Raw genomic sequence first — 16,999 nt, 5'->3', positions numbered from 1 at the left:
GATCGATACCACTCTCACATGATAAATGCAAAGCTACTGCCAGGAGGTGGTTAGCTTAGCTTAGCATAAAGACTGTAAACAGGGGGGGACAGCTAGCCTGGCTCTGTCCAATGGTAACAGAATCTGCCTACTAGAGCCTCTAAAGTTAACTAATTAACATGTTATATCTAATTTGTTTAAAACTTGAGTTTAAAAACAAGAATTTGCTGTTTTATGGGCAGAGATATTTCTTGATCTAATTTCAGTAAACTTCTTAAAGAGTGTCAGGACTTAAAATTCTAAACAGAAAGTATAAGATTAGACAGTGACAGTCGACTATTTATGCAAACAACACTAATAATTTTAAATCCTTGCAGAAGCATACTCCTGTTTTCTCACTTGCAAGAATAAAACTATATATATATTTTTATACAGAGCTCCATGGGATTTCACGGCGGGCACTTTGTGGTGAAGTTTGTCTGAGCTGGAAGCACAACACAAATACCAGAGGGAGACAAATGTCCATTTTATGCAGCCGCAGTCTCGGGGCAGACACATTTAACACCTAACATTTCCAGACAAGTCCAATAACTTCTCGACTTAACTATACACATACAAAGCCCGGCAGCTGTAGCTGTTTATGTAACCCCATAAAATGCACTCCCGTACAACCCTCCCACACTTCCTGCTTAGATAATCCTATTTAAGTCAAAAGATGAAACCTGAAACTATTGAAAATAAGACTTGTTATTTTACAGTAGTGAACCCTGCTTCTCACTAAATGTGTGCTGTCTCTCTCTCAGAGTTGCTGTCAGAAATACTTTATCGTAGCACAGTAGAAAGTGAACATAAGAGGGTTTAATAAAGGATAAAAAATAGAGGAATTAATACAGTTTTCTTTGTGGATTTATATATGCTTTTGGACACATTGTAGCTGCTGCACCTATAAAGACTTTTATGGCCTGTGGTATTGTAAAGAACATGGTGCAGGCCCTGCTAATAAACTACTTTGTTGCCTTGTTTATTGCCTGACAGCAGAGCAACTGCACTATATTTGGTCAGATCCTTATGAAAATGAAAGGTTTTAAAACATTTTGTAAAGCAGCTAATATATCCCCAACAAAGAGCCCAATAAAAGTTTTAAAATGTAAAAGATAAAGAGTCAAAGATGAACATAAGATCAATTCAGAACATCACTCACCTCGGTCCTGGATGAGAGCTGCACAGGTTGACGTTCACAACACTGGCAAAACAAGGAAGTTAGATCCAGATTTGAACTGGATCAGTCAGCCCGGCACTTGGATAAGATCCCATAATCTGGACACAGTAAGTGTGTTGGTCACTCAGTGTTGGGAGACAGAGGAGGTGATGTTGACTGCCGCAGACAGAGCAGCCCTCCACTATGATCCACTCCCTGTCATCCTTCAGAGGACGAGGAGGAGGATGAGGAGGAGGACCACTCGTGTTGAGGAGGAGGTGTTTCCTTTTCCCTGAGATAAGTGAAACTCGTGCACCGCTCCAAAATAAAAGCCCTTAAAACAATGCAGGTAAACCACACTCTAGAGTGCCTCCCTTATTAAAAAAAAATTGAAATCCACCCTTTACTGGAGTTATTCTGCCACTGTGCAGATTTTGAGCCACGCTGCTGACCGGAGAGAGGTGATTTCTCCTCTGCCGGCCACAGACGCACCACAGTGAGGTCTGTTCACTGTTAAGCCAGGAGGGTGGAACAGGAAATAGCTAGTCGGCTGCCATGGGCACAGGGCCGCGGTGCTTCAGGGGGGCTCGTGGATTAATTGAGCTCTTTGTATTTTAATCTCAGCGTCGAGGGAGGGGGGAAAAAAGAGCCAGCAGAGTTTATTAAGCAAACAGTGGAGCGGCACGCAGGCCAGCAGGTGCTGTTGTTTGGTGGAAAGTGATTAAGTACATTTAGTCCTGTACTGTAATTAAATACAATTTTACATTGTGTTTTTCCATTTAATCATTAATCATACTCATTATTTTTAATTTATTGCTCTTACAGTGTTTTCGTGCTGCCATTAGGGTGGGTCTCTCTTGAAAATAACTTTTACCGGGATAAAAAAAGGGAATTTAAATAGACTTTCCCCTCTAAACACTCCACTTTAGTTTCATTTAATAACTTGTATATAAAAACAAATTCAATATTTCACCCACACACACACACACACACAAAAAGACCTGAGAAAAGTCCTTCATTTAAAATCCTACTTCTGTAAGAGTACAGACGTATTATCAGCAGAATGTACCAGAAGTATCAAAGATATAAATACTCCTTCTGTAGAAAAATGGCCCCTGTAAATAATATAATTTATACAATATAAATAGATTATTACTGAGGGGTTGTGAGACGATTAATAAGGTAAGAATTTACACAAATATACAGAAACATGTTTTCCTGTTTGTTTTTCATTGATTTGTTGTGAAATATTGAAAAATTGTACTTCTTCGTGCCTGATCATCATTTAAAAGAAAACATCTGACAAGATTAGAGGTAAAATGTCTCTTTGGTGGACTGAAAACAACTGAACTACAACGAAACCTCTTTAACTTCATGTAAAATCTGTAACTAGTAAATGTAACTATAAATGTAGTGGTGTAAAAGTACAAATACTCAAGTAAAGTCCCTTACAATCACACTTATTTACACTACTTCAGAACTTTTACTTTTGATGCTTTAAGTACATTTTGCTGCTAATACTGAAAATATTATTTTACTTTTACGTTGTCTCAGTGGTACTTTTACTTAAGTAAAGGATCCGAGTACTTTTGGCAGAGTCTGTGGCACCAAACCAGGCCGTTACATGTCGTAAAAGAATTGTTTATGCGGTCGAGCCTCTGTAAAGTGCTATTCTGAGTGAGTGAGTGTTGATGTGGCACTCGGTCGTGTTTTTAGTGAAGCAGTAAGCAGTCATTATGTGGGCTGCTGTCATTCAGACGCTCTCAAGGTTGGTTTTTAAAGCAGTCAAGAGAAAAATATGTCCCTAAAAAACACACAGAAGCCACAGCCAAAACAATGATCCAACCGCCAAGGGACATTCCTGTGTGCATATTGCTCTTAATTTACTGCAGCGTTTCACTCAGTTTGATACAGCCGGTGTGTGTGGGGTTTATCTGCACCGGCCGCCTCCGCCTGTGTTATGTCAGGCCTGTCCTCTTCCTGACACTGTGTAGGAATAACATACCCCATTGCAAATTCCTCAAATTCCCAATCCTATTTGTGTATCGGGAGAACACTGGGACGTGTTTCCAAGCGAAACACTCTCTTCCTTTCACCCGCTCCGCTTATTTCCATTGGCTGTCCCATCCTGCCCCGGCTGGATGTCACAGCACCAATCACGGGAGAGAGTGACAGCTCACCGATGCATGCAGCGGAGATGTTTGTGAGGTGGAAGCTGTGGAAACACGGCTGCTTGTTTTTCCTCCACCCGACTGGCACTGATCATGACTAATGTTTTTCCTGCATACGGGCAGTTATTAACTCTGGTTTCTCAGACAGACAGATGGGCTTTGTGGTGCATGCCAGGAATATTCTGCAGTAAACACACTGCGGGGCCACACCTGCACACGCTGTTAATTGTAATATGTTACATTTTATTTGAATAAAAACGGTTATGTGCTGGAATAGACACGTTTGTTAGTGGACAATGAGTTGATTGTATTGCATCTTTATTCGTAATTCCTGTATTTATTTTAAAAAAAAAATTTCAAAAGAAATTCGGGACGGTTATTTTGTGTCAATTACAAACCTCAAACACAATCACAAAAACACAGAGACACTGTTTAACTCTTTAGCCAGTCCCTCCAGGATTTTGTTGTGGCCTAAAAATGATTTCATGGCAGCTTTTGAAAAGAAATAGTGACACATGTAATGCATAATGTAATTGTGATATTTTTAGGCATTTGTTTGCAATGAAACTGTTGGTGAAAAGTTAAAACTTTCATTTTTTGGTACAATTCATGAAAAATTTAAGGGAAATTGAAAATAAAGGAAGTTTAGTAAAATCTGCAGGGATTCGCTGGGAATTTGCATTGATCGCAGCATTGCAACTTCCTTGAGTAGCTGGTCCAGCGGTTACCAACAAGAGCTGGACTGATGAATGGGCCAATATCAGCTTATCACAGATATATTGTTATAGGTGTACATGTTAGATACTGTAGGTTTGAGGTCATTTAGAAAGCGTTACATTGTTTGTTCACCAGAGAGAACTCATATTCCAAGTGTCAAATGTCCTGCTCAGTCTCAAATAGAAGAGAACTTCATCAAAAATGTGTGGAGCTGCAACAATTAGCTGATTAATCGATTGACAGAAAACTAATCGGCAACTAATCATTTTTCAAGCAAAAATGCCAAACAAATGAAATTATTTGCTGCTGTTCTGTACTTTATATCACTGTAAACTCTATATATTTGGGTTTTATTCAGATATAACAAGGCATTAGGAGACATCACTGGGTTCTGGAAAGTATAATGGTAATTTTACACAATAATGTGACATTCTGTAGACAAAAAGATCCATCAATTAATCAAGAAAAGATGAATTAAATAATGAAAATAAGTCAGGCTACACTGCCAACCTCTTAAAATAAATGAATGTAAACTTGTGACTCCTCATCACAGGGCGTGGCCTTGTAGGCAGTTCAACCAAAGACATATTTGAAGGATTTTAAGAGGCCTGAAGAGATGAAACTATCAACTCTTTCACTGCTGATCTAGCAGGACGCTTGTCCTCAAATCTGAGAAAAAAAAACAGAATAATTGCTTGTTGCCTTCAAGTATTTTTGGACGAGCCGTGCACAAACCGAACCCAACTGATCCCTGAAAGAAAAAGTTATTTTGTTTTCGTGGCGAACTCTTTTCTGCCTCCTCCTTGACTGGCAAAGTTGCGGACTCTGTGGATCTTGGCCAGCTGGCTCTGTATGGTCTTCATTATGTCCACGTTGTCCGGGATGTGAACGTAGCGGACGTTCCTGCCCGTGATAAACAGGTCCTGCAGCTGGGTGAGCCGACCCCGTCTGTCCCGGTACAGCACGTTGTCCAGACGTATGTTCATGAAGGCGTCGACGTTGACCACGCGGCCCCGCGCCGTGCTCTCGTTCTTCAGGTCCACCGTGGTCACCTGGCCCTGCAGGCCCTGCAGCAGGACCACCATGCTGTTCTCCGCGATTGTGCGCTCCCGGATGGAGTTGACCACTTCGGTTGGGCCCGACGGCAGGTGTTCGGGCCCCTGCTGTGACTCCATGGATACTGATGAAGAGGAGGTCAGGAGGTCAGGAGGTCAGGGATACCTGCAGACGGGCAGAAGATGATGTAATGTCCTTTAAAAGACTGTGTCCATAAAGAGAACTATTATCATGCTGCTGGCATTGTGAACTGAGCCTCGTTACCGAAAACTAGATTCACCAAAAGACCTTTTTCGCAGCAGCTGTTGTGACATGTATTAGTAGGATAATCACAGGTGTTACCAGTGATACTAATTAAGGTTCTGTTTAGTGTAGCAGAGCGCCGCAGCACCCGGACTCTCCAGAACGTGTTTGCGCTACTATTTCATGTCAAACTGGCTGCTGTGAAAAAGGTCTGCTCTGTTCTTGTGATCATTGGAGGAAAAAGTGAAGAGAACACATAATTGTCTGCAACATTACTACTTGTTCTGTTCAATTTAAAATAAAACGTATTCTAAAAGTACAAAATGAGACGAGGTATGTGGATAATTGTTAAGAAAAGGCTGAAAATGACTTTTATCTCTCTAATCGGGCACATGCAGTACTGTGCACATTCATTGCAGCGTGAACAGTGTTGTCTTTCTTCAGATATGCAGTTCACAAACCTGCTCAAAGACGGTCGACCAACTCCCCTGAGAAACTCTATAAATCTGCCCACACGTTCAACGTTTCGATTAATGTATGTATCTTTGTTTTTTGTCCTAATTTATGTCTTTTCTGTGATGCAAGAAACATTTGAGACTTGATCATCATAAAGCTGAATTAAATAAATAAAGCTGTAATTAGGAGTGAGTCATTATGGGAGGAAAGTGTCAGCTGAGGAGGGGACGAAGACGAGATATTACTCTCTAAAGATCTCTAAAATACTAAACCTTAATCATTTAATAAAACTGGCAAGAACTCCGATCAATAAGGTCTCTGGTGTGTTTGTTAACTAGCTTTGGTCATGTTAGAGGAGGTTTCAAAGCACAAACACAAGGGCAGGAACTGACATCTCTTTAACAGATGCACTGTCCTAATGATCAGCTGCTGGTATGAACAAATACTGGCATTAAAAGCAACATTCACAACATGTTTACTCCTGAAATATCAGTAAAACAGTAAAAAAAACGACATATTAAGGTTTATCTAGCTTACAAAAAAGTCAATGTGGGTGTGAAATATATGTATAGGCCTTATATATACTGTTAATGATATAGGCTTGTTAAGAAGGCAGCTAATTTCATTTAAATATCTCCACATCAGCCACAACAGTTTTATAACGAGAGACTCAAGTTGAATTAGCAAACTTAGCTTGAGCAGCAACCCGACATTAAGCCTCTATAAACCACATATCACACGGTTCCTCTAACGTTTTGTTGTGTGTTACCTTTACCTGCATTAGTTAAACCCTTGTTTTTAATGTGAAAACCCCGCAGAAGTCGCTGCGGGTGCAGATAAAACCCGTTCAAAGATGTCAACAAGTTGGTTTTTCCCGCAAGAAGTCCGAACCCTGGAGAAGAGGAGCGTGATGACGTTTCACTTAGCGTCGAGCGTGATGACGTTTCGCTTTTCGACGCAGGTTCATCGCGGAACAACAGCGCCCTCTGCAGGCTGCTCCAGAAAACTATAACACACATTACAGGGTGTTTATTTCCTAAATGTTATCAATCTTTACAATAACTGAATATTTTAAATGCAAAATAAGAGCATATACTCTCCATTGCGGTAGATAAAATAAAATAAAATATATGAATGGTCAATGATATGATGAACAGAGGGATCATATAGATAATAATACATTTACAATGTTAAGGAAAAAACATGTACATTTAAATTAATTAATAAATAATACAAAGAATAAACACAATCATACATGTGGCATGTAATATATTTCCACACAGCATGTATTTTAATATATCTTCTGCATACATGCACCATATTTGCCTATATCTCCCTAAGGCAAGCTGGTCAATAAATGAAAAATCAAATAAATTCAGACTCTCCTGGAGTGTCAAGACTCCTGAATCAGAACCTTAGTCTTACATTGTGTAAAAAAACACAAACAAAACAATATGAATAAATGCTTTATTGAAAACATAGAATTATTATATATAAAATGCATTATCAAATATTGCAGGTCTTACAATTTATAGTCCATACATGTGATTCTTTTCCACGTGCTAGTAATTTAAAACTTAAACAGTAAGCATTTCATTGTCTAATAACACTGCATAATCAGATATGTATCTTACTCTCTAATGTTAACCAAAGCATAGAACTGAATACATAAACAACTGCATATTTCACAGATTAAACAGAAGCTCACAATTACAAATAATGTGATTATTTACCTGAGATAAAGAGTCTGGCAAGCACCAGAGTTAGGCAGTAAACTCATTGAAACTACACAACAGGGTCAAAGGTCGTCCATCATGGCCAGCAGGTCGTCTCCTTTGCTGCTTTTCGGGTTTTCAGACTCCTCTTCTCGTTCTGCAAACTGTCCGGCGATTCGAGCCAGCTCAGTAGCAGCCTGTTCATCCTGAATTAACAAATATCACATTTATTTAAGATTAATGAATGAGGTGTGATACAATGAGGTGTGTGTATCTTCTTGTAGGTGTTTGTTACATCCTACCTAGTCAGTCCATACTGTACCTGCATCGCTTGAATGTTTATCACTCCGCACAAGGACTCCTCAGCTCCACCTGAAGCTTCCCTGTTAAGCAAAATACTTGTAAGTAATGTCAGCTAATTAATCGCAGAGAGTGAGTACAGAAAAAGAAAAGCAACCCACGCCTCCTCCTCCTCCTGGTCGGTGGTAAACAGGCTGATCCGAAAGCCGGTTTCCACTCCGGGCTCGTTCTCGGCCTTCACGCTGCCCATCAGACGAGCCAACAGGTTGAGCTCCTCTTTGGCCAGCAGGTTGGGAGCGTCATCTGTCTGCACCATGGTGGAGGCGTTACAGGAAGGGTTATACATGGATAGAAAGATGGTCTGAAGCTATCTAGTATAACTCTAGTATAAATTTAAGTAAGTAAAAATACACAAGATTATCAGAAAAATATATTTAAAGGGGCCATAAGTACCTTCATTTCTGATACTGTGTGTGTTATATTATTAAATATATCATTTGATTATTATTACTAGTGTTAATGTGTAAGTGGCTTCTTAATGTAGTAGGTAGAGCTACTTTTAATACCTTTATATACTCTTACTCTAACTATTTGTCTATGGAGTACCAGTTTTAAGACTTGAGTTATGGTCGTGACCATGACAGCTTATTTATTTACATCTTAATCTCCAAATGTGGTGATTGTGGATGTTTGTGATAAACTGAAGGATAAAGTGTTCCTTTACTACACTTATTGAGCTGAATAAACTATTTTAACAACCCCTCTTGGATTATCTGGAAAATGCGTCGTCACAAAGTTAAAAACAAAGCTGTTTTTCTGACTTAAGAGATCAGCGACACTACAAACATATGTTGATCTTACAGAATATGACGCATTGCTGTAGATTAAACTACCCAGCAGTTTATAAAGGCGTTAAAATGAGCTCAACTTTAAACCATTTAGAGCAGTAAAATTAATAAAACATTATATAATTATACAGTAAAACACTGACAGGGAACATTTACTGCATAATGCAGTAACTTTCACTCTTTATTAATGTTGCGATACACTGACATAACTTTTATTTAAAGGTCAGTGTGTAACCTTTGGGAGATCTGTGGTCAGAAATAGAATATAATATTCATAGTAGTTTATTAGTGTATATCACCTGAAATTAGGAATCTGTGTTTTTATACCTTAAGGAGACAAACCACATAGTGGCTATACTGAGCTGTACAACTGAATCCTACACACTAGTCCTTTAATTGAGGATCTGAATACTTCTTTTGCTGCGATATTTTGCAGGTCAATCTAAAATTCTGCTGTTGGTTGACTTCTGAACTTCAATATTTTGTTATATTTTGAGAGGCTGTATTAAAAGACACTTATTATGGACATTCAATAGGCATATATTCTTAAAACAGAACTAATATGCTGTAAAATGTTCATTTTAATGCGCAAAAATACAATCAGGCACATTTGTACTTTTGAGTTTTATGACTTCCCAGAGAGAGGTCTTAGTTTAAATGAGCCCACTAAGTCTAAACCCTTCATATCAGACTACCTATACAATAAGATTACCTTGACGGAGAGAGCCTTGGATGTGTGTGTCTCCTCTGGATGGTTCACAGTGTACCTTTTTTAATCATGAAACACAGCAGCGTCAGCCTCTAATCCACCTATATGTTACCCATATCACTTACAGTATATGTGATTTAGTAGCATACGGTTCATACATGTTCATGCCCAGTCTGATGACTCTGTCTCCATGCAGCTCAAAGGATCCCTCCCTGATGGGGCTGGTGTAACTTCCCCCTGTGGGAAACTCACTTCGTCTCACTTCTCTGCCCTTACTGTTAAACGTCCTGTTGAAACAGGAAGCAGATGATGACACTCTGGAAACGCTGAGATGTTTTTCTAAGAAGCGGTCGAGAAGAAATCTGTGACTAAAATTTAAGATTCTTTCGAATGTGTTGGTCAGCGGAGACTTTGCAATTGCATGATTTATATCCGGTGCCACTAATGGAGGTCTAGTGTTGAATTAGTGTGTAAAGGTGAGGTCGACATTTAGTTGTGAAACAGTAAAATCCCAGTTTCCCCGAGTGAATTATAGGCGTATTGGTGAGTTTCTAGCTCCTAAAATGAAAAAGAACATATATTTTTTTTAACTTTAATCATCTATTTTCCAAGTAAAAAGCACCTAAATTATCTTTCTAGCTGTATTGTAAAGGTGCTGTAACTTTAGACAATTAACGTAGCTAGCCTCTGTTAACTACTGTAAAAAAAACCTCTTAAATAGGAATTTATTTAATTGCTTTTCTTTTTGAGAAGCTGAAACATATTATTGAACGTTAAAGCTAACTTTATAGTAACAAATATCTCATTAGCATGCTAATAAGCTCACAATGACAGTGATGACAAGCTAACGTTGGCTAATTGGCAATTAGTTAGTTTTCAATTCACATTCAACATCTACTGGATGGATTGGCATTAAATTTGTTGCAGACATTCATGACCCCCAGATGATAAATCCTAATGACTTTGGTGACCCCCTTTACGACCCTCTAGCGCCCCCCTTGAGGTTGGAAAAGTTTCAAACAGCTATTAGATGGATTGCCATTAAAGTTTGATCAAACATTCATGTTCCTCTGACACCATCAGCTCAGCATTTTAAGTCTATCACATCGGATTATAACCAAATACTTGCCAAACTAAAGTACTGGACAAATGGTATTAGTTCTGTAATGGAGTAAGCTGATTAAACTTTAACTTATTTGACCTTAGCAGTCCACCAAAATCTGTTTCTGAACAACTTTTAGGCGAGAAATAAGCAATCCAGTTGCTAAATCTTCACTCATATTAGATATTCAAAGCCTAATTTAAAGGTTTCTTCCGACTTTAGTGAGGAAAAGGACACGACTTCACTACTGGTGTTACGGTTTAATGAGTGACCGTGTTAACCAGTGACTTTCAGCAGCTCTTGAATTAAATATAATATATAAATAAATTATACAGGTGTCTTTATACACATTATAATAACATTATGTATAGCACGTAGATATTAAACACAGATGTGTATTTAAGATTAAAGGTAGGCTACGTGTTCTGTGTTTCCAACATTTAACAATATTTCACCAGTTAATTAAATACTTTGACTTCTTGGTGTCTTTAGGATTCAATCATCCTCTGGGGACCTCGTCTGCGACAAAATATAATGGCAAACCACCTAATATTTGTCACAAAATGCTAGTGGAATAGCTGCTAAATGCTAGCTGCTAGTTTTGGATGAGCCCAATATCTGGTAGTTTTACAGATTTTACAGAACACATTCGGTGCCTCATTGCTGCTGCATACCTAATAAGTCCTGGAACATCAATCCCATGAGGCACTGGGCCTGAAGTCGACAGGGCAAAGCGTCCGTTGGGATTCTGAACTTGACTTTTGAGGAAAAGTGACACCTAAGAGGAAGACGTAAAGAAACAAAATGCTAATTGGGGGAAAAATAAGCTGTTATATATTGATCTCACTTGAATGTAGGGATGAGTATAACTAAAAGGACTCACGCGAACATGCATGTCTTGAAAAAATATGAGCAGCGTTTGTCTGAGCAGCTGGATTTCGCCTTCTGATAAAGATGAGTAAACCTACAACAAGAAAAACAGGCTGACAGCTGGAAGAAGAAGAAGGGCTGTTTTACCCTCGAGGTGTGTGTCAGTAAAGGATTTAGCTCTCGGCATACCTCGATGATCTTCCTATGCGTCTCGTCCACTTGGTTCACGACTGCGGGAGTGTCTTTTACAAGTTCCCTGATGGCATCTATGTGATTGTAAGAGATGAGCAGCAAATCTTTTGGCCGTGGGCAAAGAAAGACCTGATATTTGAACGCCATGATCATCAGCTCGTAAAGCTACAGGAGAAAAAAAAAAAAGAATGAGTGATGTGAACGCCCCTGCAATCAAATAAAAATACTTTGTGCTCCCTAACTAACAATTTTCCCTTCACCACCTGTCACAGACTGTTATTCCATAATAACTCATGATGACTGGCAGAACATTAAGAAGTCTGTTTTTATTTGTGTATAATCACCTGTAAACATCAATTATTGTGTTTCTGTTACCTAAGAATCTGTTTTTTAAATATAGAGGTAAAAACAGCTCATGTTTCTACGGTAGCCCAGAACAGACAAACCAAACACTGGTTCTAGATTCAGGCCTTACGTGTTTTTTACGAGTTTTGCGTCCACTATAGTTTCTCACTCGCTTCGAAGGCTGAGCTGTATTTAATTAATCACTAGAAACCACTGAATCCTACACACTGCTCCTTTAAAACACACAAAAAAGGGTTGACTCCTTTTAAGACTTTAAACAATTTCAAACCTCAAGATTTTGACCTGGTAATATGAAACAGAAAAAATGTAGTCTGAGCCAAACAGGCCTTGTCGAAATACGTAAATCAGAATCAGAAATACTTTATTGATTGCTGGGAGGAAATTTGATGTGTTATAGTTTAATAGAATGTTAAAAATATGCATTATACCACAATAAATACAAAACATATAGAAAAAATAGACAATATAATAAGAGTCTTAAATATTTACGTTATAATACAATAGACGATAGAAATAAGACATGGGAACAGGTACTTCACTGTTAGATGCCACTGAATCGTACACGCTGGTGCTTTGAAAGCATCTCTTTCATTCATCTTGTACGCACCCTGTCCATGCTGGCCGGGTTCAGCCTCATGATGGAGGCGTGCGCTAATCGAGTTAGCACGGTTTTCAGGGTCCTGTGAGAATACAGCTGCTGAGGTTTGAGGAGTTCGTCCATAAAGGGTTTACTGAACATGGTCCCAACGATGTCGTTCAGAACTATGAAAACAGAAAATATGGTTAATCCTGCAAAGAAGTATTTGGTATTAATGCAGTTTGCGTTGTTTCTATAGCAGGTTGATAGCTAACAGCAGAGAAGAGTACAGAAGCAATGAAAAGGGTTAGAAAATGGCTAAAGTTTTCAGTCTGAAAGGAAAAATGCATTTCAAATAGGTTGTTATGCCTTTCTTTATGCATTTTTAGGTTGATTACAAACCTACATAAGATCGCATTTTGCATTATGTGGAAATCAATAATAAATTAATCTAACACTACAATTTAATGTTTAAATATATGATTTAAATGTAGCTTAATCCCACCAAATCACATGAATTCCACTAGAGTCAGTTACGGCTATTCTGCTAAGCTAATGACTGTTAGCAAAAACTTCTAGGCTCGTTTAATCAAAATTTTATTATTCATTTATGTGGACCAAAACACAGAATTACCAACATGTTAGTTCATCAAAGTTGTTATTTTTTTTTGGACAATATTACGATTAAAGTAGAATCAGTCAGCAAATTTGGTTTTATTTTTAGCTAGTATAATATTTTTTTATGTGATAAAACAAATGCCAAAAAGTCAAATATGTAGATACCTGTGTTTTGGCCATGTAGACTACTACTGTATCTCACAAAGGGACTTCAGTTTACAGTAATTAACATTACAGCTAACACTGTGAGGACACTACGGGGGCAGAGGGAGCAGATTAAACAATAATATGCTGCAGTATGGCGTGGATACCTCTTTTTCTGTCATTCCCTGACCACACCCCTGCATCCGAGTGCGGTTTTCCAAGAAAGAAAAGAAAGGACATAGCCTTGTCATTTGAGGTATTGTGTATGAGAAACATGAGATGCACATGTTGAGTTTATAATCTGACATCTGACAGGTACAGTTTTGACAGGAGGAGGAAAGACTCGGGGATAAGCAAACCTGTCAGTTCTCTAGCTACCTCTACCTTTCTCTGAATTGTCCTCAGACGTGTTGTGAGCTCGCAGGCGTTGGTCCAGTATGTAAAGCATCTCTCCACCAAGATTAATGAAAACCAGGGGCAGAGTTCTCACAGACATCTTGCAAAAGACAAAGAAGGGATTAACTCCTTGGCAAAAGCTGGTGCAGAAAGTTAGGCGTTAGAAGCAGTTGAGCCCCTTGGCGGATCAAAAGCACTCTTGTCATTTAAAAGGCATTATCTTATTGTTCCTGTGGTGAATTTCCCACTGGGTAACAAACTGTCCATGTTAAGTCTTATCTGATCATGCTTCTGCAGATAACCTGTCGCACTAAGATGCAACAGGTGGCCAGGAAGAGGATCAGCAAAAGGCCAGACGCAAGCTTATTGGCCAGGATGAGGATGACACAACAGCACAGCACAACCAATCACAGAAGGTAAACTGCAATATATAGAGAGTATGTGTTCAATTTCTAGAAAAAGACAGCAAAACTATGCTTTATATGTCTGTTGATGATCATTACAGTAAGATGCAAACAAGAAAAAAAAGCCTAAGAAACTAAATAACGTCATAGGGTCTGAGGACAGAGGCTGTACAGATTGTGAAGCCCCCTGAGGCAATGCTTTTAGGCTTTATTAAAACACCACATCACTGAACGTATGAGGTAACCTGAAAAGTATGTGGACAACTTAACATTGCACCCATACACCAATCAGCCATAACATTGTGAGCACTGACAGGTGAAGTGAATAACACCGATTATCTTGGTATCTTGGCAGCTGTCAGTGAGTGGGATGTGAAGCAAGTGAATATTTTCTCCTCAAAGTTGGTCTGTTAGAAGCAATCTAATAATAATAATCTTAAACACACAAGTTAAAATCACAGTCTCATCCTGCATTAGATAAGTTGACACAACCAAAGAGAAAATGAGAAGAAAACATTGAAATTAAGTACGCCTAAATGTTACAATCTAAGAAAATACATAATACAGACAATAATTGTATCAGGAAATAATAATCTGCTCAAAATTCATCCAAATCTCTGGTTTTACACAAACTTCCTTCAGTTATTATGTTCACTGGGTTCATTGTACAGTTTATAAGCTGTTCTCTACAGTTATTGTTATTGTTGAAAATAATCTATTTTTATTTATTTTATTTTATGTATATTTCATGATCTATTAAATATAAAATAACTTAATCAAGGGTCATCAGTTTAATGTTAGAAAAGGAGTTAGGAAAAAGGTTGGGAACCACTGAGGTAGGAGTGGCTTCCAGTAAATACTGTAAATGTAAACTGTATTCAGGCTTCGGTACTGACCTGACATTTTGATAACAGCTCTTAAGTTACTCTAGCTGGTCCAGAGAGTATCTGCACACACGTCCCTTATGGGATGTCAAATGGGTTGAATTGTCTGTAGTGTGTGGATTGTGTTTCAGTGTCAGACAAACTCTGTGTATGATCATTATTCATAATAAAGATTGAGGGCCATGCAAATTACGTGAGGGTGCCGTAGCATGAGACATATGAGTGGCGTCAAACTACTCATCTAAACTCTGTGAATACTGTTGAAACTGAGGGGCAAACCATTAAAAATAGCCCCAAATCAAAAGTATGTGGACAATAGTGTCTCATACTTTTGGCCATAGTTTCCTGTATGGATACTATGATATTTCTTGCAAATATGTGCTCAAAAATCTTCTAATAATTTAGTTTAGGTCCTGGATGAATGCTACACACAGTGAGTAAAGAATACCTGTAGTTGTATCTCCTCTGAAGCCACATTTTCCTAACTGTACGATGTCATCATGTTCACTTTTACGATGCCCACATTTCATTGTCTCTTTTTCTCTCTCTACCTCCCATTTCAAATAAAAGATTAGAGAGTAGAAACATGCAAATTAAAAGTTTATCTTTATGCACACTGGAGCAGCTCGCTCCAACGGAGACAATTGCCTATTTGTCACAGTCATGTCAACGGTTGCTTTTCAAGGCTTGTGAAGTGTTTTACAAATTGACAGTGGAGACAAAAATGTAAACATCTGGGAAAAAGAACCAAACAAATCCTGACTGATCTCACCGGCGATTAACCAACAAACCAATCATGGGGATCCATCATTACCTCTGGCTTCTGTCTCTGTAAGTTTAATATTGATAATTGTATTGTGTTTTCTACTTATTCTCACCATATCTCACTACTCTGCATATAAGAATATGCTTTAACACTTAAACTAAGTGATTTTTATTAGCTTGTTGTTAAATAATGAATTTTATGTTGAAATTTCCAAAGAAATATTAAAATTAGCAAGTATCCTGTCTTCCCCACCCAGAATAACCTCCTGTTCGGGTTCAGGGACAGGTTTCAATGATCATTCAACCCTAAATCAACAAGATTATAACCTGAACTGGATGAAATCCATCCCTGATGAGACTCCAGTATCTGCTATCTCCATTCCTGGAACACATGAAAGCTTATCATTATACGGAGGACCACTTGCCGTCTGTCAAGTTTGGGATTTGGACAAGCAACTTAATGTGGGAATACGGTATTTTGACGTGCATGCTGGGATTTGGCTATCTGTCCAAAACCATATTTATATCCGGGATAGTCACTGGATGTTTTGGCAACATACTGAATTTGATAAAGTCCTGAAGATCATTTTTAATTTCTTAGAGAGGAACAAGAGTGAGACTGTGCTTTTGAAAATGACAATACATGGGTTTTTTGAGGAGAAGGTCTTAAAAATGATGGATAAACTGATTAAAAAGTTCAAATACAAAATATGGACTAATTTATCAGCACCAAACATGAAACAGGCAAGGGGCAAAATTGTTTTTCTCCGGAGTAACAGCTTCCATCAAGGAACAGCAAACCAAAAATCATTTTTCATCAAATATGACAAGCTAATCAATGTTGAAGAAAAAATAAAGCAATTCAAGTCACACCTCTGTAACCATCACATTGTGCTGACTGACACTGCAGCATCATTTCATCAAAGTCCTAAAACATTGGCTAAAACAGTTAACAAGAAGCTTAATAACTTTGTTGTGGAACATAAGAAAAAGTCAGTGAACCAAGGTTGCTTAGGGATCTTAAGTGTGAGCTTCCCCAGTGCAGAACTCATTAAAAACATAATTCTACTCAAACCGTGCAACTGTGGGGAAGGTGGACAGAGAGAGGAGCCTGAAATGACGACTGAGCCGCAAACGAAACAGGACATAGACAAAACACCTGAACCCAACTCTACACCTGCACCAGAGCCGGAATCACCAACATCTGGGCAAGATTCAGAGCCAACACCTGCACCAGAGCCTGAACCAGAACCACCAACATCTGGGCAAGATTCAGAGCCAACACCTGC

At 38.5% G+C, this 16,999-nt stretch overlaps 3 protein-coding genes across 4 annotated transcripts in view; all 3 read right to left on the bottom strand.

The window, feature by feature from the left end:
* The window catches only part of eva1bb (eva-1 homolog Bb (C. elegans)), a 5,094-nt gene extending 3,514 nt beyond the window's left edge, over positions 1-1,580 (bottom strand). The window contains exon 1 of the mRNA XM_035681729.1: positions 1,181-1,580. The gene's annotated coding sequence lies outside the window, so the exon portion shown is untranslated. The remainder of the gene's footprint in view (positions 1-1,180) is intronic.
* A 2,069-nt stretch (positions 1,581-3,649) lies between these two features.
* Positions 3,650-6,723, bottom strand: lsm10 (LSM10, U7 small nuclear RNA associated). Of its 2 annotated transcripts, none has more exons than XM_035682058.1 (2): positions 6,590-6,723; positions 3,650-5,286 (listed from the first exon to the last, which is right to left on the bottom strand). In XM_035682058.1, the coding sequence occupies exon 2, from the start codon at positions 5,238-5,240 to the stop codon at positions 4,830-4,832; it is 411 nt and encodes a 136-aa protein (XP_035537951.1). In that variant the 5' UTR covers positions 5,241-5,286; positions 6,590-6,723; the 3' UTR covers positions 3,650-4,829. The 2 variants fall into 2 exon arrangements, with proteins under 2 accessions (XP_035537951.1, XP_035537952.1); XM_035682059.1 differs by having other exon boundaries at positions 6,596-6,721.
* An 868-nt stretch (positions 6,724-7,591) lies between these two features.
* Positions 7,592-13,757, bottom strand: oscp1a (organic solute carrier partner 1a). The gene is made up of 11 exons (XM_035681670.1): positions 13,646-13,757; positions 13,429-13,458; positions 12,530-12,684; positions 11,554-11,721; positions 11,378-11,458; positions 11,169-11,272; positions 9,551-9,679; positions 9,415-9,450; positions 7,997-8,176; positions 7,858-7,918; positions 7,592-7,741 (listed from the first exon to the last, which is right to left on the bottom strand). Exons 1-11 carry the CDS (start codon positions 13,755-13,757, stop codon positions 7,619-7,621), a joined length of 1,179 nt encoding a protein of 392 aa, XP_035537563.1. The 3' UTR covers positions 7,592-7,618.
* Positions 13,758-16,999: the final 3,242 nt, after the last annotated feature.

Source organism: Morone saxatilis, unplaced genomic scaffold (genome assembly GCF_004916995.1).
Source record: "Morone saxatilis isolate NCDOM2014 unplaced genomic scaffold, NCSU_SB_2.0 Contig9, whole genome shotgun sequence".
NCBI classification, from domain to species: domain Eukaryota; kingdom Metazoa; phylum Chordata; class Actinopteri; family Moronidae; genus Morone; species Morone saxatilis.
The sequence above is the reverse complement of the archived record's forward strand: the minus strand, read 5'-3'. Positions and strand labels throughout refer to the sequence as shown.

Coding starts and splice junctions, on each gene's coding strand:
- oscp1a (XM_035681670.1), bottom strand. CDS start 13,757: ATGTCTGTGAGAACTCTGCCCCTGGTTTTCATTAATCTTGGTGGAGAG. Junction 12,685..13,428: donor AGGGAATGACAGAAAAAGAG/GTATCCACGCCA, acceptor CTGTTTTCATAG/TTCTGAACGACATCGTTGGG. Junction 8,177..9,414: donor CCAGAGGAGACACACACATC/CAAGGCTCTCTC, acceptor TCTATCCATGTA/TAACCCTTCCTGTAACGCCT.
- lsm10 (XM_035682058.1), bottom strand. CDS start 5,240: ATGGAGTCACAGCAGGGGCCCGAACACCTGCCGTCGGGCCCAACCGAA.